The 25,627-nt window shown below is 36.6% G+C and overlaps 1 protein-coding gene across 11 annotated transcripts in view; it reads left to right on the forward strand.

The window, feature by feature from the left end:
• ADK (adenosine kinase) overlaps nucleotides 1–25,627 on the forward strand; it is a 558,353-nt gene that overhangs the window by 438,583 nt on the left and 94,143 nt on the right. For 9 of the 11 annotated variants that reach the window (XM_001148292.7, XM_016918649.3, XM_054659698.2 and 6 more), the window contains one exon: nucleotides 11,008–11,122. The exons of the other annotated variants lie outside the window; for them this stretch is intronic. In XM_001148292.7, the coding sequence (XP_001148292.1) occupies nucleotides 11,008–11,122 (115 nt within the window). The remainder of the gene's footprint in view (nucleotides 1–11,007; nucleotides 11,123–25,627) is intronic. 11 annotated transcript variants of the gene reach the window in all.

Consider the following 25,627-nt stretch of genomic DNA (forward strand, 5'->3'; position numbering starts at 1 on the left):
TGATTGATGTGCTATTATACTCTCAGAGCCTCGCAGCAGTTGCCATGGAAACTTGGCAGTCGTCATGGTTTCTTTGTTCTGCCAGCACAGTGTTATGACGCACTCTGCTAGGTCTGCACCCAACATCGCCTACAGATGTTATTTATTGAATTTTGAAAAGCCTCTTGGGAAGCCAAGAGGTTGGGCACGGTTTCAAGCTGCCTCTGCAGATATGGGGCCTGTCAGTTTGTTCAGTTAAAAAGCTACCTCATTAGCTGCATTACATTTCATAAGGATTCACTGCTAAAGCAGTGGTGGAACAAGACTAAATAATGAAATATAATGTCGTTTAAATAATTTCAGCCCTATCACATGTAGATTATCATTATGCAAATTAATTTCTAAAAGGTTGTACTTAACAGTTGTTAGGAACTGATTAATTTAAATCCTGCTTTTATAAACTTACTGTTTGAACCTATCTTTTCTTCTCTCTCCCTCTTTTTTTCTGGGGAGATGGAGGTAGCATAAAATATACATACATTTTCTGAAATAAAATATCAATAATTGGATATAATTTCTAGGTCCTAATTCTGTTTTCCTGATATAAGTGTTATCCTGTCAAGATTCAAAACTCCATGTGGTTGTTGTTGGCAAAACTGAGATAACCGTGTTTTTTATCTGTATAATACCCCTCTTCCAACTGATTGTTAGAAAACACTGACTAATATGAACCCAGGTTAACTGACAGAGAATTAACTAAGTTGGAGTTGTTTATGACTATGATATTTATTGAGTGAACTATGTAGAATGCTGTGTTCTTACAGCAACTTAAAGTGTTATAGGGTAGTAATTTTTAAAAATTTAACCACAGCCGAAATGTAGGAACTTTCTTTTTATTTGCATATTCAGTATTGTCTATCAAACAGGGAAGAGGTGAGTGGTGATTGAATAGTATCAGTAAGGACTAGTAAGCTCACTTTGAACTCTAGAGAAAGATATTATATGAGTTTGTGAAACTCTTTTTAAATGTAGTAAAGGCAGATTATCAAGCAGCAAAGTAATACATGTTCATGTTATTCATGTCATCAGACTTGACAAACGAGACATAGAGCTTCCTCTTCATAGAGGAAAGACAAGGAACATGTGATACAGATATTCTGTTCTGAAGATCCTATAAAAGAACTACTCCAGAGTAGGGAAACTTGCTTCTTTGTACTCAATTATTAGGAGCTGTGATAGTTTCTTACAAGTTTGCTTTTTTATGCTTTACCATATTATAGTAAATCTAGGGTTAAGTCACATTTAGAAAAAGGATTTCCAAGTGGTGGGTTTTTTTCTAATTTAAGTTTCACATTTTAATTTCCCAAACTGGCGATTATATGTAGGACAAAATGTAATCACGGGAATATTCAATTAAAAAGTCAAATGTTTTGATCATGAGAATATAAATAAAAATTTTCAGGAATTTTTTAAAGTTTTACTTATTTTAAGTTTTAATATTACAAAAATTATATTATTTGTTGATACATCAGAATTCTCCATAGAAGAAAACTTTCAGAACATACATTTGTATCCTGTCAGTTTACTGTGTTACTATAAAAAATGTATTTTTGGTTCTATAAAATAACCAATTTTGCAGATGCTTAGAAATATAATTTGTTATATAACAAATGATCATGATCCTGTAGTATCTACATAGCAGTTTTTAAAAAATAGTTTATTAAGCCTGATTAATACGTTTATTTCCCCCTTGAGCTACTTGCTTTTCATGTGCCTGGTTTACATTCAGTCATAGCAACAAACTACTTTTTCTATTTTCCATTAACTAGCACTATATTCACCTTTCCATTAGTTCTTACTTACTGATTCTTGAATTGTTTTTGCCATAAATCTGCCATAATTGATTACAGCATATAAGCAAAATGATAATGATTATAATCACATACCTTATTACCTCCTGACATAGCAAAACTGCTCTGTCAGTGATATTGACAGTGATATGTTAGACTAAATAAAGCACATAGTGTCTTGATGTGTCTCTTCGTAGATTCCCAAAACCATCACAAGCATTGCAGAATATATTTGAACCATGAGTAGGGTACCCTCAAATAGATATTTTTAATCAAATGTAATCCATGTATGGAACACTATCTAGAGAAATTCAATGATTTTATAATGTCACTAAAGTTTCCTAGGTCATTAGACAGAAATGGCAAAGCATAGGTTTGAAACTTGGTATTCTTAAGGAATAAGACAAAAATAAATCACTTTATCTTAATAGTTTTCTGTGTGAAAATGCATTAATACTCTTGGCTAGTGTGACAAACTAGACAAAAATCTGCATTTTATCCCTTCTAACTTTAATTTTGACTCTAAATTTGGAGCATGAATGAGAAGAAAGAAGTGAAAAGATTAAAAGAAAGGAAAGGTGAGTATTTTTTCCTTCCATCAGTGCCGCTGTCCTACCCTCATTTTCTCCTATAAATCCCAATCAGTTCCAAAAGCCACTGAGTATTGCCACTAGTGATCTGGCTGCTGACAGACCAATCCAAGCGCCTCTAAAAATAACCAGTGTTTATTCGTCAGGAAATATTCTCAGTGGCATTGTTTTTTTTTTTTAATTGATTATTATTCTGGTTAGCTTCTCTGCAAATTTTACTTTAAAAAAAAAAATCTTTAAACTGAATCCGGCAGTTTTCAGTGAGAAGCAACAGCTTAGGAGAGCACTGGAGAATGAGATAAAAACTGGAGCTGGGCAGAACACAAAGCATAAGAGAGGATTTTTTTATATATATAGGTGATGGAAAATTGCATAGTGCCTGATTTAAATGACAGACCTGCTAAGAATTTAAAATGACAATTCTTGGGGTAAAAAGTTTTATAAGGCCTTTTATTATTCTAGAAAATCAGTTCAGACTGGAGTGTGTTTTTACATCTAGCTTTTCTTGAGCTGAACTGATTAAATGTTCGTATTTTTAGAACATAATAAAAATAAGGTGCTCAAAAGCATGTTTCATTATAAAGCCTTTTTTAAACTATTGAAAATTGATTTAAATAAAGTGAAGAAAATACCTCAAAACCTAAATATATATATTCTCTATCTTTTCATTGTCTCTGCAACTGAGTAAATGACAAATGATGAAGAGAATTCATACCTTCTCTATTGGATCATTTATTTCCTTTTACTCCAAGTAATAAATTTTCATTTTTTTTTAAATTTTAGATCTCTAAGAATAATACTTCTGCTCATAGGGGAAACAAAGCAATCCTTTTCCCTTTTTTCACTTCCTCCATAGCCCCTGACTACCCAGAAGATCCTAGACTTGTAGTCTTTCTCTGACCAATGAGGATTCTTTCATCTTACACCGCTGAAAGAGAAAAGTATGGAATTGTGCTATCCAATACAGCATCTACTAGCCACATGTGGCTATTTAAATTAGGATTAATTAAAATTAAATAAAATTTAAAACTCATCGCTTCTTGGCCTTTTGGCTAAGATCAAATGTAAAATTTTAAATTCAGTCCTTCAGTCATACTAGGCACATATTGAGTACTCTATAGACTATGTAGCTAATGACTACTTTATTGGATAATGCAGGATAGAACATATGCATCATCACAGAAAGTTTCATTGATCAGCATGGATAGAAAGTCTACAGAGAATGTATTCAGGCAGTGTTGATTACCAAAGAATTACCTTAGGTGACTTTTAGATTCCTGTGTTCTTCACAAATATAAATAGTGCAATGAATGATCACTCAGAGTTTCAGAGTTTCTGAAAATAAGACCCTAAATCAGGCCCTGCTGGCTAAGAGAGTGCAGTGTTGTTTTTGTAGGTGCCTGAACCCCAAAAGAGGACAATTTTAGAACAGTTCAGTTAAGGGAAAGCAATAAGCTAGTCTTCTAATTCTCTTCATTTAATCATTTATTTATTCAACAAATATTTACTGAGTTCTTACTATGTACATACCACTTTGATAGACCCCACGACAAGGTGGAAGTGACCATAGAGTGTACCATGAAAGAGAATGTGGGAAGGGTTCCCATTTTAGCTATGATGGCTATGGAATGACCCTAAAAATATGAATATCTAGCAATGACCAAAAAAAAGCGACACAAACAGCAAAACAAATTTCAAACAGAGAGAACAGGACTATAAAAGTCTCTGAACGAGAGAGAACTTAATGTACTATGTACTCCAGGAACTGACAGAAGGCCAGTGTGACTGGAATGGAGTTAGTGGGGACAGAATATGAGATCAATCTGGCACTGACACGTCATATAAACAGCATAACTATTAAAGGAGTTTCTATTTGGAAAACAAAACAAAATGGTATGGCTAGATGACTCAATGTGTGGAAACACTACAGTTGGTTTTCTACAGAACTAGGTAGACTGTGACAGGATTGCTTAACCTTTGTATAACCAGCTGGTTAAAAATAGAATAAAGATTTTCTTTATCCAGTCTATCATTGATGGGCATTTGGGTTGGTTCCAAGCCTTTGCTATTGTGAATAGTGCTGCAGCAAACATATGTGGGCATGTGTCTTTATATCAGAATGATTTATAATCCTATGGGTATATACCCAGTAATGGGGTTGCTGGGTCAAATGGTATTTCTTGTTCTAGATCCTTTAGGAATCCAGTTCGTGTTCTTTGCATGGACATGGATGAAGCTAGAAACTATCATTCTCAGCAAACTAACACAGGAACAGAAAGCCAAACACTGCATGTTCTCACTCGTAAGTGGGAATTGAACAATGAGAACACATGGACACAGGGAGGGCAACATCATACACCGGGGCCTGTTGTGGGGTGGGGGGTTGGGGAGGGATATCATTAGGAGAAATAACTAATGTAGATGACAGGTTGATGGCTGCAGCAAACCACCATGGCACGCGTATACCTCTGTAACAAACCTGCACGTTCTGCACAGGTATCCCAGAAATTAAAGTATGATTAAAAAAAATTTCTAGTAATAGTAACACTACTAGTAATTCAAATGAAATGTAGTTCTACCAAAATAATAAAGTTGTGTGTGACAGAAGAAATAAAAAAAAAGAAATTAAAATGCTACATCGGAAAATACCTATTTCATACAAAACAAGGAAGTAAAGAAGGGATAGAACATATTTTTTTTAAAATATGACATATGGAAAACAAATAGCAAATGGCAGATATTAATTCAACTGTATTAATAATAATGTTAATCTGGAGTAAATAATATGATAAAAAGGCAGAAATTCTCAGACTAGATAAAAAAACTGAGGTCTAACTATATGCTGTCTGAAAGAGATGTATCTTCAATTCAAAGTTACAAATAGGTAAAAAAAAAAAAAAAAAGAATGAAGAGAGTATGTTCTTTGATTTGGAAGACAATGTGATCACCAATGACAATAAAACCATATTTCTGCATTTATAAAATGCTTCACAGTTTATAAAACCTTTCCCAACATATCATTAATACATTCATACTTGCACAAACCTTGAGAGATAGGTAGGGCATGTATTGCCATATCAGTTCAACAGATTAAAAAAATAGGCTATATGGCCGGGTGTGGTGGCTCCCACGCCTGTAATCCCAGCACTTTGGGAGGCCAAGGTGGGTGGATCACCTGACGTCAGGAGTTCGAGACCAGCCTGGCCAACATGGTGAAACCCCATCTCCCCTTAAAATACAAAAAAATAGCCAGGTATGGTGGCAGATGCCTATAATCCCAGCTACTTGGGAGGCTGAGGCAGGAGAATTGCTTGAACCAGGATGTGGAGGTTGCAGTGAGCTGAAATTGCACCATTGCACACCAGCCTGAGCAACAAGAGCCAAACTCCATCTCAAAAAAAAAAAAAAAAAAAAAAGGCTCTATGACTTTTTCAAAGTCACATAGCTAATACATTATGTAGCCAGAACCAGAGCTCAGCTCTCTATGTCTGGTGCTCTTTACTATAAAGCACACAGCTTTCTCTCACACATTCTAACATGTTGGAAGAGGAGATTAGATTTCAAAATGACTTTGAGAAATGAAAAATACCTTTTTTTTTTTTGAGATGGAGTCTCACTTTGTCCCCCAGGCTGGAGTGCAGTGGCGTGATCTTTGCTCACTGCAAGCTCCGCCTCCCGGGTTCACTCCATTCTCCTGCATCAGCCTCCCGAGTAGCTGGGACTACAGGCCCCCGCCACCACGTCCGGCTAATTTTTTGTATTTTTAGTAGAGACGGGGTTTCCCTGTGTTAACCAGGATGGTCTCGATTTCCTGACCTCGTGATCCGCCCGCCTCCGTCTCCCAAAGTGGTGGGATTACAGGCGTGAGCTACCGCGCCCAGCGAGAAATGAAAAATATCTTGGAACTCAAAAACTAAAATTCAGCCAGGCACGGTGACTCACGCCTGTAATCCCAGCACTTTGAGAGGCCAAGGCGGACAGATCACCTGAATTCGAGACCAGCCTGGCCAACATGGTGAGACCCCGTCTCTACTAAAAATACAAAAATTAGTTGGGTGTGGTGGCGGGCACCTGTAATCCCAGCTACTCAGAAGCCTGAGGCAGGAGAATCACTTGAACCCAGGAGGCAGAGGTTGCAGTGAGCCAAGATCGCACCATTGCACTCCAGCCTGGGCAACAAGAGCGAAATTCCATCTCAAAAAAAAAAAAAAAAAAAAAAAAAAAACCAAAACCACTGAAATTCGCTGGAGTAAAAATATGAGCCAAATTAATTAAGAAAAAATAGCAAACTTAAACACAAGATCAGGAATGACTTGTGAATGTGGTAGGAAAATGGTTTAGGATGAACATGCTATAGTTTTGTGATAAAAAAACAACAAAAAGCACATTGCTAGCATTTATAGAAGCACTATAATAATGGTTAAGTGTATTATCCTTGGAGTCAGACTGTGGGTGCTAGTCTGTTCTCCACTACTTGTATTTATGACCTTAGGCACATTACTTAATGTCTCTGACTCAGTTTCTTCATCTATAAAATGGCATATTGTATTAGTACCTACTGCCTAGAGTAGTTCAGATTTAATGAGTACTTTATTTTATTGATTGGTTGATTGATTGTTTTGAGACAGCCTCACTCTGTTGCCTTGGCTGAAATGCAATGATACGGTCTCAGCTCACTGCAACCTCTGCCTCCTGGGCTCAAGCAATCTGTAGATTCAATGCAATCCCTATCAAAATTCCAATGTCATTCTCTCTCTCTTTTTTTTTTTTTTTTTTTTTGAGACAGGGTCTGGCTCTGTTGCCCACGCTGGAGTGCAGTGGCGTGATCTCAGCTCCCTGAAACCTCTGTCTCCCAGGCTCAAGCCATCCTCCCACCTCAGCCTCCTAAGTAGCTGGGACTATAGGCGCATGCCACCACACCTAGCAAATTTTTGTATTTTTTTGTAGAGATGAAGTTTTACTACGTTGCCCAGGCTAGTCTCAAACTCCTAGGCTCAAGCGATTCACCCGCCTCCGCCTCCCAGTGTGCTGGGATTACAGGCATGAGCCACCACGCCTTACCTTAATGAATACTTTAGAGCTTTATACATGGCTTTTAGTTTCTTCATCTATAAAATAGGGATAATAATAGTACCTACTGACTAGAGAAGTTAAGATTTAATGAGCACTTTAGAGCTATGTACATGGCTCACAGCTCAATTTTATGAGCTTTCAACTCATACTTCTTACTCCTCCCTGTCTTCATCTTCTTCGTTATAGATACTATAATTGAATGTTCCATACTCAAAACTCTTGAAGCCCTTTCTAGCGATTTTGGGGCAACCTAAGTATGTAACCATTTTAGAGAGTATTAAAATGAGAGTAATTAGAGGAAATAAATTAATATTTAAGTTCTTAGCATGTGCTAAAATTGCATTAAGCTATTTCACTTACCTCATCTTCTTTCATCCTCACAACAATTTTTAACTTTTTATTTTAAAATAACTTTAGTCTTAGAAAAATTACAAAAATAGTACAGAATTCCCACATACCCTTCACCCAGTTTCCCCTAATATTAACATCTTACATAACCAAAGTATAATGAATAACAGAAAATTAACATTGAACTACAATAACTGAACTATATACAGGCTTTATTCTGGTTTCAACCGTTTTTTCTCTAGTTTCCTTTTTCTGTTCCAGAATCGAATCCCACATTGCATATTTGTCATGTCTCCTTAGTCTCTTCTAATCTGTGACAGTTCCTCACTCTTGTTCATGAGCTTTATACTTTTGAAAATTATTGGTCAGTCATTTTGTAGAATGTCCTTCCATTTGAGTTTGTCTGATGTTTTCTCATGATTACATTGAGATTAGGCATTTTTGGCAGGAAAACCACAGAAGTGATGTTCCTTTCTTGGTGCATCATATCAGGGAGGTACACAGTGTCACAGATTCTTATTGCTGGTGATGCTAAACCTTTATCACTAGGTTTAGGTGGTGTTTGCTAGTTTATCCTCTGTAATTCCCATTGTATTTAATAAATATCTTGGAGGAGATACTACTTTGGGGCTATGGAAACATTCTATTTTATCCACTAATTTTAGCATCACTAAACTAATCTATCTGGCTTAAGGTGATGTCTGTCAATTTTCTCTACTATAACATTATGATTTTTCCTTTTGTAATGAATATCTTAGGGGGATATACTTTGAGACTGTAAATATCCTGTTTTCTTTAATTTTTGCCCACTAATCTTAGCATACTTATCCCTCAAAATCTTTTAATGTGAACATTTTCTTAGTTTTGTAGATGAGGAAATGGAGCTTAGAGAGGTTTATTAACTTGCCCCAAATCATACAAATAGTAAATCCAAGCCTGTCATATTCTAAAAGTCCTTGTAATTTCATTGTTTGTTAAGATGTGTGAGCTTAAGTGTAAGGGAGAAGAACCTATTGGGGACAGAGGAGAGGAATTACTGTAGAAGGAGAAATAAAGTTTTACATACATCTGGGAAGAATTATGTTTTGTACTTGGAAAGTTTATTTTGTCCTTTAATTGCCATTTTATGAGGTTTAATTTGAGACATAAGAAACGTTTCTTTGATTAAATTACCAAAGCTCTCAACAAAATATGTCTTCTCACAGGGTTGGTAGAAAGCAACCATGGAATCTTATTCTTTTTTTTTTTTTTTTTTTTTTTGAGATGGCGTCTTGCTCTGTCACCAGGCTGCAGTGCAGTGGCATGATCTCTGCACACTGCAACCTCTGCCTCCTGGGTTCAAGCGATTCTCCTGCCTCAGCCCTCCCAAGTAGCTAGGACTACAGACACGTGCCACCATGCCCAACTAATTTTTGTATTTTTAGTAAAGACGGGATTTCACCATGTTAGCCAGGATGGTCTTCATCTCTCGACCTCGTGATCTGCCCTCCTCGGCCTCCCAAAGTGCTGGGATTACAGGCGTGAGCCACTATAACCAGCCAGAATCTTATTCTTAATTTATTCCTTATATCACCTTGAAGAAAGACTTTCTTTTAAAGAACATCTAGTACATTCATAAGATTCTGCTTTCAAGATGATAAAGTGAATGTGTTTGTCTCTTATCTTTATTAAATATGAGCTGTACTTAATCACAAGCAAAAATCCTATAGTAGTAAAATATATTTGTGCTAAGGAAATTGCCAAAATATACATGAGTCATTTTAATTATATGTGTACACTTATTTAGGTGAGTGAAGACATTGCATGGCATTTTTTGGTCCTTTCAGCTGTTACTAGTCATTTCTAAAAGTCTGTCTCCTGAAACTGAGGGAATTTCTTCTCATCTTATCAGAGTTCAGACTTCTGTTCTAAAATAAGCAACTGAAAGCGAAATAGTCAGCATGTTTGAAGTCAGCAGCACTGTCCTACTACAAATGGCTATTCTTTTCAGAAACAACTGTCCTCTAGAAGTCATCCTGTTAGGTATATTAGAAGCTTAGCTTCATATATTATCTGGAATTTATTAAATATTGAGTGAACAAACAATATAAAAATATTTCACCACAAATTGTCATCCCTTTAAAAATGCCAGTTTCTGGTGACGTTTGTAACGATTGCAAACCATTGTGACTTGTCTGCTTTGCTTGCCTAAATGTTCTCTCTCATATATTCTGTTTGTTCTCTTATGTATACTTTATTTATGCCACTCAGCTATATTTCCCCTCTGATAGGTGTTTCTTTCTCTATAACTATTTGAAACTTTGCATAGTGATAGAATAAACTAGTTTTGTTAGCAAAGCCCAAAACTATGGACAGTTTTAAAAGCCCACTGAATACAGACATGGATTTCCAAATTATCCAAAATGGTTGAAAAGATGATTCTAAAACCTCTGCCTTTAGCTCAAGAGTTAGGTTTCAAGATTTCAGAAAACTTCAATAAAGATTTCAGTAAAACTTTATGGCCTATGTGGTGTGAAAAACAGCATCAGAGTTTGACAATTAGTTTGTCATTTTTTAAACTTTATCTTTTTTAAAGAAAATTAAGTCTTTGTAGGAAAAGATTAGCATTTCTTTCTCTCAAATCAGTCCTTTGAAAAATTGACATTATAAGAACTGTATTTTTTCCAAAGTCAGCATAATTATGTTCTGTAAACCTCTAAAATAATTAAATTTTCCTCTTTATAAAAACCTCTCTTTAATTGGGAATTTGAAAACTGCCTGGATATTTGCTGATACTTAGTCATTGTTAATAATTTTTGAAGTATGATAATAGTTTTGTGGTTATGTTTATCATTACCTTTCAAAGATATATACTAAAACATTTATAGATGAAATTATGTATAGTTCTTGGAGTTTACTTTAGAATAATTTGAAAAGCAAGTGGATGAGGATATAGGTGAAATAAGATTCATCATACATTTTAAATTTGTGTAGATCATTGATGGGTTCCTTGGAAATCACTGTGCTATTCTATTTACTTTTGTATATGGTTAAAGAAATTGTTAATGTCTCTTAATAGATATGCAGGTCTCTTATTTTGATCAATAGAAGCTAAATTGTTAATCTACTAATAAAGTTTTGTTTTATTTTATTGGTCATGAGAATTTTTTCCTTCCTTCTATTAATAGACTAAAGACATTAAAGAGATAGCCAAAAAGACACAAGCCCTGCCAAAGATGAACTCAAAGAGGCAGCGAATCGTGATCTTCACCCAAGGGAGAGATGACACTATAATGGCTACAGGTACATGTGGGAAATGTGTGATGAATCTAGTATTATGGAGATTAATCAATTACAAAAAAAAAAAAAAATTCTGTATTCTTTCTATTATAATATATACAATATACATATACAATATATATAAAATAAAATATTTTATTTTAATAAATATTTCTACCCTGTATCTCAGTAGAAAAGATTTCATGTTCAAGAAGATAGTTTATTAACATTTAGTTAAATAAACCACTTTGATATAATTTATTTACTTAGTTATCTTGGGGATTTTGTCAATCAAGAAATATCTTTCCTGAAAAAAAGAATACATTTCATTTATAAAATACCTGCACTAGAGTAAAATAAATTTACTCAATTATGAACAAATAAAATCCAGAACTAAGTTACATTTTCCATTTTTCCTTCAAGAAGAAAATCTCATTTTTTGTTTTATTTCACCATCTATTTTATAGCACTCATAAAACAGGAATTTCATCTAGTAAGCAAACATGTTATTGATTAAAATGATTAATAGTGTTAATATGGAGCTACCCACTATTAAAACCAAAATATAAATGTTTTAATTCTGTCTGTACCATTCAGATTAAAACCAATCAGTTGATTAGTTATTGTAAACTGGAGCAATTTAGTATTACCTATGTGTTTGTTCAGTACTCTGCTGAACACTGAAATATAAAATAGGAACCTTAAAGATCTAACTGGGAATTAATATTCATAAAATATAAGTACAAAGTAAAATATAATTATAGTTCTTATCTATTGGTGCTAACTATATGGATTGTATTGACTCAGGAGATCAGTAAATCTTGAAAAAAGATGTTATAGTGAATATGAAGTACATTTGTGTTGAATTAAATATAAAGCCTGAAATAGGCCAAAGATGAAATTACTGTCAAGATATTTTCTTTCTTTTTTAAAATAAATTTTATTCTTTATATTTGAGGTTTATAACATGATGTTATAGGATACATAGATATATATAGATCAACTTTCTTATTTCAGAATGGTCAAAAGCAAGATTCAGAGATTTGTTTCAAAAAATATTTGCTTCAAAGTAGTTCAGTGAGTGGTAGATAAAGTGAGGGTATAAATGAAATGAGACTGGTAATGAATTAATTGTTGAAGCTAGACAGTGGATATATGGGGGCATCATTATGCTATTATCTCCACTTGTGGATATGTTTTAAATTATCCATAATTAAAACTTTAAAAAAAGAAAGAAAAGTTTTTTTAAAAAAATTTCAAACAAGATTCAGAGATGTTGAGTGGCTTTCCCAAGATACATTGATATCCTTGCTAATCCTTAAATTCTAGGAAGGATTAAAAGAAAGGAGGACAAGTGGGCACAGTGGCTCACACCTGTAACCCTAGCACCTTGGGAAGTCAAGGTGGGAGGATTGCTTGATCCCAGGAGTTGGAGACCAGCCTTGGTAACAGCAAGACTTCATCTCTACAAAAAAAAAATTGAAAAAAAAAAAAAAATTAGCTGAGAGAGTAGTGACACATGCCCATAGTCCTGGCTACTTGGGAGGCTGATGCAAGAAGATCACTTGAGCCCAGAAGTTAGAGGCTGTGTTGAGCTATGATCTCTCCACTGCACCCCAGCATGGATGACAGACCAAGACCCTGTCTCCAAAAAAAAAAAAAAAAAAAAAGAACGGAGGGCAATGGAGTCAAAGAGGATCAAGTAAGCAAAGGCACAAGTACTAGCAATCTTTTATTGTGATGGCAAGAAGAACCACCTTGTTAATTTGTACAAGAGAGAAAAGAAACCATGAAAAGATATCCCTGCACTGATACAAACTATCTGAATTGCTTTCTTCCTATAGTATAAGGATTATTCCTGTCTTAGCAGTGGACAGTTTAGAAAAGTGAAAAACATACAGGCTTCTTATAGGAATTGTAGTACTACCTTCAGATTTACAAAATATTCTTTGGTTGCTCTTTGTGGAGACATTCATTTTAAGTCTTTGTATATTCTGGATATACATACTGTACAAGTGTCTTCCTTATTGTGAATTTGCAGTTTTCCCAAAATTGAAAATTAACTTCCCCATTCTGTGACTGTATTTCCTTGTGAACTCATTTTATTCTTTATTAAATCTATTAAGCCATTCTTAGGAATGCTTACAAGCTGGAATTTATTTGAGGAAAGACACTGGCTAATCTTTGCTGTTCCTACCATATGAAAATGAACTTAAATCAGAGGATGCACTATATCTGCAATGCATGATAAATACAAGATGGATAGAGAATCTGTTCAGTGGTGTCAGCTACAAAAGCAAACATGATAAATGTTAATGCAGTTTTGAGCCCTGGGATAAGCTATTCAGTGCACAAGCGTAGCTGAATCTCTTTGCTATGTTGTTATTCATTGCAGCCAAATAAATGTCAATAATAAAAGAGAATTAAAGATTTTCATTTCCCAGAGGCAGTCCTCTAATACGGCTTGATCTTTCATTTCATTTGTAATTCGTTCTCATGTCAGGATGCAATCATTCGCCAGGCTCTGGGTGTCATGTTAAGCCATTTAATAATGATTAAGAACATAAAAATGCTTGGCCTGTGGGGCAATTCACAAAAGAGATGCCAATTTGTTATTGTTTTCCCTCCTTTCCTCTTGAATATGGATCAGCTTTTTCCCACCTCCTAGCATTAAAATACTAATGGAAGATAGGGAGGGAAAGTGTCCCTTAATTTACCATAAGTGACATTCCAGAATGGCACAAGGCAGTGCTAACACACATATTAAAAGACTAATTAGGAATCATTGTGCCTTAAACCTATTTTTTTTTAAAGATACTTTAAGTTCTGGGATACATGTCCAGAATGTGCATGTTTGTTACATAGTTATACACATGCCATGGTGGTTTCCTGCACCTATCAACCCATCATCTACATTAGGCATTTCTCCTAATGCTATCCCTCCCTGAGCTCCCCCACCCCCCGACAGGCCCTGGTGTGTGATGTTGCCCTCCTTGTGTCCGTGTGTTCTCATTGTTCAACTCCCACTTATGAGTGAGAACATGCAGTGTTTGGTTTTCTGTTCCTGTGTTAGTTTGCTGAGAATGATGGTTTCCAGCTTCATCCATGTCCCTGCAAAGGACATGAATTCATCCTTGTTATGGCTGCATAGTATTCCATGGTGTATATGTGCCACATTTTCTTTAGCCAGTCTATCATTGATGGGCATTTGGGTTGACTTTGCTATTGTGAATAGTGCTGCAATAAACATATGTGTGTATGTGTCTTTATAGTAGAATGATTTATAATCCTTTGGGTATATACCCAGTAATGAGATTGCTGGATCAAATGGTATTTCCTGTTCTAGATCCTTGAGGAATCGCCACACTGTTTTCCACAATGGTTGAACTAATTTACACTTCCACCAACAGTGTAAAAGCATTCCTGTTCCTCCACATCCTCACCAGCATTTGTTGTTTTATGACTTTTTAATGATCACCATTCTAACTGACATGAGATGGTATCTCATTGTGGTTTTGATTTGCATTTCTCTAATGACCAGGGATGATGAGCTTTTTTTCATGTGTTTGTTGGCCGCATAAATATCTTCTTTTGAGAAGTGTCTGTTCATATCCTTTGCCCACTTTTTGATGTGGTTGTTTGTTCGTTTTTTGTAAATTTGTTTAAGTTCTTTGTAGATTCTGGATATTAGCCCTTTGTCAGATGGACAGACTGCAAAAATTTTCTCCCATTCTGTAGGTTGCCCGTTCACTCTGATGATAGTTTCATTTGCTGTGCAGAAGCTCTTTAGTTTAATTAGATCCCATTTGTCAGTTTTGACTTTTGTTCCCATTACTTTTGGTGTTTTAGTCATGAAGTCTTTGCCCATGCCTATGTCCTGAATGGTATTGCCTAGGTTTTCTTCTAGGGTTTTTATGGTTTTATGTTTTAAGTCTTTAATCCATCTTGAGTTAATTTTTGTATAAGGTGTAAGGAAGGGGTCCAGTTTCCGTTTTCTCTATATGGCTAGTCAGTTTTCCCAGCACCATTTATTAAATAGGGATTCTTTTCCCCCATTGCTTGTTTTTTGTCAGATTTGTCAAAATCAGATAGTTGTAGATGTGTGGCATTATTTCTGAGGCCTCTGTTCTGTTCCATTGATCTATATATCTGTTTTCATACCAGTACCATGCTGTTTTGGTTACTGTAGGCTTATAGTATAGTTTGAAGTCAGGTTAGCATGATGCCTCCAGCTTTGTTCTTTTTGCTTAGGATTGTCTTGGCTATACGGGCTCTTTTTTGGTTCCATATGAAATTTAATTTTCTCTAATTCTGTGAAGAAAGTCAATGGTAGCTTGATGGGGAAAGCATTGAATCTGTAAATTACTTTGGGTAGTATGACCATTTTCACGATATTCTTCCTATCCGTGAGCATGGAATGGTTTTCCATTTGTTTGTGTCCTCTCTTATTTCCTTGAGCAATGGTTTGTAGTTCTTGAAGAGGTCCTTCACATCCCTTGTAAGTTGTATTCCTAGGTATTTTATTCTCTTTGTAGCAATTGTGAATGAGAGTTCACTCATGATTTGGCTCTCTGTTTGTCTATTATTGGTGTATAGGAATGCTTGTGATTTTTGCACATTGATTTTGTATCCTGAGACTTTGCTGAAGTTGCTTATCAGCTTAAGGAGATTTTGGGCTGAGATGCTGGGGTTTTCTAAATATACAGTCATGTCATCTGCAGACAGAGACAATTTGACTTCCTCTCTTCCTATTTGAATACCCTTTATTTCTTTCTCTTGCCTGATTGCCCTGGTCAGAACTTCCAATACCATGTTGAATAGGAGTGGCGAGAGAGGGCATCCTTGTCTTGTGCCGGTTTTCAAAGGCAATCCTTCCAGCTTTTGCCCATTCAGCGTGATACTGGCTGTGGGTTTGTCATAAATAGTTCTTATTATTTTAAGATACGTTCCATCAATACCTAGTTTTTTGAGAGTTTTTAGCATGACGGAGTGTTGAATTTTATCGAAGGCCTTTTCTGCATCTATTGAGGTAATCCTGTGGCTTTTGTTATTGGTTCTGTTTATGTGATGGATTACGTTTCTTAATTTGCACATGTTGAACCAGCCTTGCATCCCAGGGATGAAGCCGACTTGATCATGATGGATAAGCTTTTTGATGTGCTTCTGGATTCAGTTTGCCAGAATTTTATTGAGGACTTTTGCATCAATGTTCATCAGGGATATTGGCCTGAAATTTTCTTTTTTTGTTGTCTCTGCCAGGTTTTGCTGTCAGGATGATGCTGGCCTCATAAAATAAATTAGAGAGGAGTCCCTCTTTTTCTATTGTTTGGAATAGTTTCAGAAGGAATAGTACCAGCTCCTCTTTGTACCTCTGATAGAATTCAGTTGTGAATCCGTCTGCTCCTGGGCTTTTTTTGGTTGATAGGCTATTAATTACTGCCTCAATTTCAGAACTTGTTATTGGTCTATTTAGGGATTCAACTTCTTCCTGGTTTAGTCTTGGGAGGGTGTATGTGTCCAGTAATGTATCCATTTCTTCTAGATTTTCTAGTTTATTTGCGTAGAGATGTTTATAGTATCCGCTGATGGTAGTTTATATTTCTGTGGGATCAGTGGTGATCTCCCCTTTATCATTTTTTATTGTGTCTATTTGATTCTTCTCTCTTTTCTTCTTTATTAGTCTAGCTAGCAGTCTATCTATTTTGTTAATCTTTGCAAAAAACCAGCTCCTGGATTCATTGATTTTTGGAAGGGTTTTTTGTGTCTAACTCCTTCACTTCTGCTCTGATCTTAGTTATTTCTTGCCTTCTGCTAGCTTTTGAATGTGTTTGCTCTTGCTTCTCTAGTTCTTTTAATTGTGATGTTAGGATGTCGATTTTAGATCTTTCCCGCTTTCTCCTGTGGGCATTTAGTGCTATAAATGTCCTTCTTAACACTGCTTTAGCTGTGTCCCAGAGATTCGTTGGGTCTCTGTTCTCATTGGTTTTAAAGAACTTGTTTATTTCTGCCTTAATTTCATTATTTACCCAGTAGTCATTCAGGAGCAGATTTTTCAGTTTCCATGCAGTTGTGTGGTTCTGAGTGAGTTTCTTAGTCCTGAGTTCTAATGTGATTGCACTGTGGTCTGAAAGACTGTTATGATTTCCATTATTTTGCATGTGCTGAGGAGTGTTTTACTTCCAATTATGTGGTCAATTTTAGAATAAGCGTGATGTGGTGCTGAGAAGAATGTATATTCTGTTGATTTGGGGTGGAGAGTTCTGTAGATGTCTGTTAGGTCTGCTTGGCCAGAGCTGAGTTCAAGTCCTGAATATCGTTGTTAATTTTTGGTCTCGTTGATCTAATATTGACAGTGGGGTGTTAAAATCTCCCACTATTATTGTGTGGGAGTCTGGGTCTCTTTGTAGGTCTCTAAGAACTTGCTTTATGAATCTGGGTGCTCCTGTATTGGGTGCATATATATTTAGGATAGTTAGCTCTTCTTGTTGAATTGATCCCTTTACCATTATGTAATGCCCTTGTTTGTCTTTTTTGATCTTTGTTGGTTTAAAGTCTGTTTTATCGGAGACTAGGATTACAACCCCTGCTTTTTTTTTGCTTTCCACTTGCTTTGTAAATATTCCTCCATCCCTTTATTTTGAACCTACGTGTGTCTTTGCACATGAGATGAGTCTCCTGAATATAGCACACCAATGGGCCTTGACTCTTTATCCAATTCCCCAGTCTGTGTTTTTCAATTGGGGCATTTAGCCCATTTACATTTAAGGTTAATATATTATGCATGAATTTGATCCTGTCATTATGATGCTAGCTGGTTATTTTGCCCGTTAGTTGATGTGGTTTCTTCATAGTCTTGATGGTCTTTACAATTTGGTATGTTTTTGCAGTGGCTGGTACCAGTTTTTCCTTTCCATATTTAGTGCTTCCTTCAGGAGCTCTTGTAAGGCAGGCCTGGTGGTAACAAAATCTCTCAGCATTTGCTTGTCTTTAAAGGATTTTATTTCTCCTTTGCTTATGAAGCTTAGTTTGGCTGGATATGAAATTCCGGGTTCAAAATTCTTTTCTTTAAGAATGTTGAATGTTGGCCCTCACTCTCTTCTGGCTTATAGGGTTTCTGCAGAGAGATCAGCTGTTAGTCTGATGGGCTTCCCTTTGTGGGTAACCCAACCTTTCTCTCTGGCTGCCCTTAATACTTTTTCCTTCATTTCAACCTTGGTGAATCTGACAATTATGTGTTTTGGGGTTGCTCTTCTCAAGGAGTATCTTTGTGGTGTTCTCTGTATTTCCTGAATTTGAATGTTGGCCTGTCTTGCTAGATTGGGGAAGCTCTCTTGGATAATATTCTGAAGAGTGTTTTCCAACTTGGTTCCATTCTCCCCATCACTTTCAGGTACACCAATCAAATGTAGGTTTGGTCTTTTCATATAGTCCCATATTTCTTGGAGGTTTGTTAGTTCCTTTCCATTCTTTTTTCTCTAATCTTGTCTTGATGCTTTATTTTATTAAGTTGATCTTCAATCTCTGATATGCTTTCTTCTGCTTGATCAATTTGGTTATTATATTTGTGTATGCTTCACGAAGTGTTCGTTCTGTGTTTTTCAGCTCCATCAGGTCATTTATGTTCTTCTCTAAACTGGTTATTCTAGTTAGCAATTCCTCTAACCTTTTTTCAAGGTTCTTAGCTTCCTTGCATTGGGTTAGAACATGGTCCTTTAGCTCGGCGGAATTTGTTATTACCCACCTTCTGAAGCCTACTTCTGTCAATTTGTCAAACTAGTTCTCTGTGCAGTTTTGTTCCCTTGCTGGTGAGGAGTTGTGATCCTTTGGAGGAGAAGAGGCATTCTGGTTTTTGGAATTTTCAGCCTTTTTGCACTGGTTTTTCCTTATCTTCGTGGATTTATCTACCTTTGGTCTTTGATGCTGGTGACCTTCAGATGGGGTTTTTGTGTGGACATCCTTTTTGTTGATGTTGGTGCTATTCCTTTCTGTTTGTTAGTTTTCCTTCTAACAGACGCCTCTGCTGCAGGTCTGCTGGAGTTTTCTGGAGGTCCACTCCAGACCCTGTTTGCCTGGGTATCACCAGCAGAGGCTGCAGAACAGCAAAGATTACTGCCTGTTCCTTCCTCTGGAAGCTTTGTCCCAGAGGGGCACCCGCCAGATGCCAGCTGGAGCTCTCCTGTATGAGGGGTCTGTCGACCCTTGCTGGGAGGCATCTCCCAGTCAGGAGGCATGGGGGTCAGGGACCCAGAGGCAATCTGTCTGTTAGGAGAGCTCGAGCACTGTGCTGGGAGATTTGCTGCTCTCTTCAGAGCTGGTAGGCAGGAAAGTTTAAGTGCCGAAGCTGTGCCCACAGCTGTTCCTTCCCCCAGGTGCTCTGTCCCAGAGAGATGGGAGTTTTATCTATAAGCCCCTGACTGGGGCTGCTGCCTTTCTTTCAGAGATGCCCTGCCCAGAGAGGAGGAATCTAGAGAGGCGGTCTGGCTACAGTGGCTTTTCCAAGCTGCAGTGGGCTCCACCCAGTTCAAACTTTTTTTGCGAACTTTGTTTGCATCTTTGTTTACACTGTTAGGGGAAAACCGCCTACTCAAGCCTCAGTAATGGCAGTCGCCCCTCCCCCCACCAAGCTTGAGCATCCCAGGTCGACTTCAGACTGCTGTGCTGGCAGCGAGAATTTCAAGCCAGTAGATCTTAGCTTGCTGGGCTCCGTCGGGGCAGGATCCGCTGAGCTAGACCACTTGGCTCCCTGGCTTTATCCCCCTTTCCAGGGGAGTGAACAGTTCTGTCTCGCTGGCATTCCACACGCCACTGTGGTATGAACAAAAACTCTTGCAGCTAGCTTGGTGTCTGCCCAAACAGCAGCCCAGTTTTGTGCTTGAAACCCAGGGCCCTGGTGGTGTAGGTACCCGAAGAAATCTCCTGGTCTGCGAGTTGTGAAGACCATGGGAAAAGTGTAGTTATCTGGGCTGGAGTGCACCATTTCTCATGGCACAGTCCCTCATGGCTTCCCTTGACTAGGGGAGGGAGTTCTCCACCCCTTGCACTTCCCCAGTAAGGTGACGCCCCACCCTGCTTCCGCTCGCCCTTTGTGGGCTGCACCCACTGTCTAATCAGTCCCAATGAGATGAGCCAGGACTCTCAGTTGGAAATGTAGAAATTACCCGCTTTCTGCGTTGATCTCGCTGGGAGGTGCAGACCGGAGCTGTTCCTATTCAGCCATCTTGCCAGCCACCCAAACCTATTTTTAAATGATCACACTGTTAAGTTTGCAGTACTTAGCAATAATGTATCAAAATGTTTCCTTGGAGTTTTATTCTACAGACCTATCTCCTTTTGAGATATGATATATATAAACTACTTTGTCTTATTTTATAAATTTAATTCTTTAAATTGCCTGTAAATCTAAAGTATTTTCCGCTCACCCTGTTTTATGGGTCATCCCTCTTTCAGATTGAGTTTCCATCTACCCTAGAGGTTCTGTCACATACCAATCATTGTTTCAGTCCTTGCAGGTTAATTGAGTTTCAAAACAATTTTCAAGGGAGTGCTGGGCACTGAAGAATATTAAGAGTAACAGGCTGGGCAATTCCACAGCTGAGTATATGTCCAAAATAATTGAAGCAGGAACCTAAACAGATATATGCCCACCCATCTTCATAGCAGCATTATTCACAATAACCAAAAGGTAGAAGCAATCAAAGTGTCCATCAACAGATGAACAGATAAATAAAATGTGATATATACATACAAAGGAATATTATTCAGCTTTAAAAAAGAAGGAAATCCTAACATGCACTACAACATGGATGAACCTTGAAGACATTATGCTAAGTGAAGTAAGCCAGTCACAATGGGATAATTACTGTGTGATTCCATTTATGTGACATACCTAGAGTAGTTAGCTTTATAGACAAAGTAGAATGATGTTAGCCAGGGGCTGGGGGAGGGCTGAATGGGAAGTTATTGTTTAATTGGTAAAAAGTTTCAGTTTTGCAGGATGAAAAAGTTGTAAAGATGGGTAGTGATAATTGCACAATAATATGAATGTACAATGGCACTGAGCTGTATATTCGGTAATGCTTAAAATGTTACATTTTATGTATATTTTTATTTTTTAAGCATATTTTTCAATTAAAAAAAAATTAAACATAACCTAAAGAGTAAGATGCTGGGGGTGAAGGCAGAAAAGATGACTGTCCATTTTGATCCTCTTTATAAATATTGAATGAATCTGTTGAATAACATGGCAGTAAGGTGAAGGAAATCATTTCTGTGTTTATAAACTGGAAAAACTAACAGTGTTCTTTACCTGTTGGAGAGCAACTACTAATGAAATCTTCATACAATAAAACCTTATTATATTAAGCATGGTAGTAAAAAAGTAAATATATATATGTATGTAAATACATATATAGTGCTTTATAGAAAGTTTAAACTTCCCCAAGTTTCTATACTAAATAAATCACCAAAAATTGGAGAAAGCAATACAACTTTTGTTCTGAATTGGAAATAATGTGTTTCCAATTAAATAGGTCCACTGAAAAATAAACTGTAGATTTTTCTGTTTCGTTTGTTTTAAGACCAGGCCTCACTCTGTCACCCAAGCTGGAGTACAATGACACAATCATGGCTCACTGCAACCTCAACCAGGCTCAAGCGATCCTCCCTTCCCAGCCTCCTAAGTAGCCGGGACTACAGGTGCCTACCACCCTGCCCAGCTAATTTTTTTGTATTTTTTCTTTGGTGGAGACTGGATTTTGCCATGTTGCCCATGCTAGTCTCAAACTCCTAAGCTCAAGTAATCTGCCTTCCTAGGCCTCCCTCCTAAAATGCTAGGATTATAGGTGTGAGCCACCACACCTGGCCTAAATTGTAGACTTTTCTGAACACTCAGAATTCTTATTTGAATTGTAATTTTTCACAAAGGGAGAAAATATATTAAGTCAGATGTTTTCAACTGGAAGACTGGTGCTATCACATCAAAATCACCTAGTGAGTTTTTGGTAAATACAGTCCTACCTTTTTTTTTTTGAATTTTAGAATTGGGGGAGGGTGTGATACTTTTTCAGGGTTGTTACATGGATATATTACATAAGGCTGGGGTTTGGGCTTCTATTGAACCCATCACCCAAACAGTGAATATAATACCCAATAGGTAGTTTTTCAACTCACCCCCACCCACTTCCTGCCTCCCCCTTTATGTCCATGTATACCCATTGTTTACCTCCCACTTATAAGTGAGATTGTGGAGCATATGGTTTTCTGTTTCTGGGTTAATTCACTTTGGATAATGTCCTCTGGCTGCATCTATGCTGCTGCAAAGGACATTATTTCCTTCTTTGTTATGGCTGCATAGTATTACATGGTGTATATGTACCACACTTTCTTTATCCAATCCGCTGTTGATGGACACTTAGGTTGATTCCATGACTTTGCCATTATGAATAGTGCTGTAATAAACATAAGAATGCAGGTATCTTTTTGATAGAACAATTTCTTTTACTTTGGGTAGATACCCAGTAGTGGGGTTGTTGGATTGAATGGTAATCCTGTTTTTAGTTCTTTGAGAAAGTTCCAAACTGCTTTCCACAGGGGCCGAACTAACTTACATTCCCACCAACAGTATGTGTTTCCTTTTCTCTGTATCCTCGCCAATGTGTAATTTTTTTACTTTTTAATAATAGCTGTGCTAACTAGTATTATGATATCTCATTGTGGTTTTAATTTGCATTTCTCTGATTATTAGTGATGTGGAACATTTTTCATATGTTTGTTGGCTGCTTGTATGTTCCCATTTTAAAAAATTTTATTGATTTATTTGTATTTTATAGAGAAAGGGTCTTGCTATGTTGCTCAAGCTGGTCTCACAGTTCTTGAGGCTCAAGCAGTTCTCCTGCCTCAGCCTTCCAAAGTGCTGAGATTACAGACATGAGTCACCATGCCCAGCTGTATGTCTTATTTTGAGAAGCATTTGTTCATGTCCCTTGCCTACTTTTTAATGGAGTAATTTGGGTTTTTCTTGTTAATTTGTTTAGGTTCCTTATAGATTCTGGATATTAGTCCTTTATTGGTTGCATAGTTAGCAAATATTTTCTCCTATTCTGTAGGCTGTCTGTTTATTTTGTTGATAGTTACTTTTGTTGTGCAGAAACTCTTTAGTTAAGTTACAATGGTCAATTTTTATTTTTGTTGCATTTGCTTTTGAGGTCTTAGTCATAAATTCTTTGCCTAGGCCTATGTGCAGAATAGTTTCTCCTAGTTTTTTTCTAGGATTTTTATAGTTTGAGGTTTTATGTGTAAGTCTTTAATCTATCTTGAGTTAATTTTTGTATATGGTGAGAGGTAGGGGTCCAATTTCATTATTCTGCATATGGCTAGCCAGTTTTCCCAATATCATTTATTGAATTGAGTGTCCTTTCATCACTGTTTATTTTTGTTGACTTTGTTTAAGATCAGTTGGTTGTAGGTTTGTGGGTTTACTTCTGGGTTCTCTATTTTGTTCCATTGATCTATGTGTCTATTTTTGTGCCAATACCATTGCTATTTTGGTTACTATACCCTAGTAGTATAGTTTGAAGTCAGGTAATGTGATGCCTCTAGCTTCGTTTTTTGCTTAGGATTGCTTTGGCTATTCAGCTACCCTGCCTTCTTAAAAGCACCTTTCTTTCAATCTGATACAACCCTGTGAGGAGTATTAGAAAATACAACTTCAAGGAGATGTTTGAGAATGCGGGCAGTACAGTCTGGGGCAAGGGGAGTGTAGGATTATGTATGGTTGAAAATGTTCCCTTTGGTGATATAGCAATGCTGTCTATCCTCCACCTGTCACTTTGAGAATCACTGGATTAGGTGATTTAATAATGCTGCAAGTTCCGTGATCCGCTGGAAAAATGAAAACAGAACTTTTTAACAGCTAAGGGTCTAGTTCTTCAATAACTCAGGCCTTGGGAAATGCTTCTTTTTTCGATCCTTCAAAATCCATCCACACTTACAGGCAATCTACAGTTTACTTTAAATAGTCTCCTACTTTTGAGGTGCTTATAATTTAACATAGTTACATCCCAATGCCCTTTGTCATTTTATTTTAAGTAAATAGGGTTATTGACGTTACTTGTCTTCATGTTCCTGAGTCCTTAAAGAAACGTGTTACCTCATCTGCTAGTTAAGTTTTCATGTTCTATGAAAACACTCAATGCTGCCCATTACTCTGTAAGAAAAGGTCAGTGTGATTTGCAATTCTGGTAGACGTAAAGTTCAGAAAATGTGCGTTAGAAAATGCAAACTCTAAAGGAAAACAATCTCAGCATTGGAAGAATAATGTCGGCACATGATCCCAACTCAAAATATTAATATAAATCATTTTGAAAATGTCTCTACTACAGCCAAATCAATTTTAAATGATAATCTTGTTGGCTTAGATTGGTGATGGTAAAGATAGAATAAACTAAGTGGCATTCTTTTAAAATGTCTTGTATGGCATTCATAGAAAAAAGTTCTTACCAGGTAAGATCTTAGAGAAAATATATTTCTCACCTATGAATGTAAGTTACTAAGTTATTAGCTCATGTTCCATTTTTAGATTATTGTAATCACAAAAGATAAACTCCTTTAATTAATTGGTCAAAAATAATTTAGAATAACATGTGGACCTGTCACATTTTTGACAAAGTAGTATCTTTGGGATGTGGTTCATTTAGTTCAGTGATCTCAAGCCTGAAGAAATGAGACTTCTTTCAACTCCCACCTTTTTATTGAAAAGGATCCTGCTAGAAGGCAAAATAAGAGGCAACCTATCCTAAGCAGATATAACCCCTATTATAGCACTGATTTCTGGAGGGATGTTTAAGTCAGATTTGTTGAGATATGGATTACATATAGTAAAATCCACAAATATGTTACTAAATAACATGTAACAACCACCGCAGACTATAGACCACCTTGTACAGTTTGTATTGAAGTATAATGTGCATACAAAATTGATACAACTTTTCATTAAGTGGATGGACCTGTGTAGCTATAACCAGATCAGGAAATACAATACTTATAGCACTTAAGAAGCTTCTCCTTGTGCCCCCTCCTAATCTTTATCCCCACTGAAGGTAACCATTGTCTTAGCTTCTACTACTGACAGTTAGCTTTGCCTGTTTTTGAAATGGAACCACTCAGTATGTAGACTTTTGTCTGCTCTATCTCCATCCATTTTTGTGCACTTTCTTACTTTTTGATAACATAAGATCCCCCGGGCTCACGTTGTATTTTCTCCACTTCAGTCCTGTAATCAACTATTTCTCCAAGGAACCCTGGTTCCCTTTATTGAAGAATGGTTTTTAGAAACCTGTAACTGTGCTCTAGATATGCTCTTTGTTCCTTGAGTGTCTTTGCTTCTAGGCCCTCTTAGCAAACAGAACTTGGCAATATATGTATGTATAATAACCTATGTATACTCACTCATCTATATTTATTTCTGTATCTATATGTTTATATATTTTTAAAACATGAAGTCATACTGATAAATTTTATTTCAGTCCAGCA

This window comes from Pan troglodytes, chromosome 8, assembly GCF_028858775.2.
Source record: "Pan troglodytes isolate AG18354 chromosome 8, NHGRI_mPanTro3-v2.0_pri, whole genome shotgun sequence".
NCBI lineage: Eukaryota > Metazoa > Chordata > Mammalia > Primates > Hominidae > Pan > Pan troglodytes.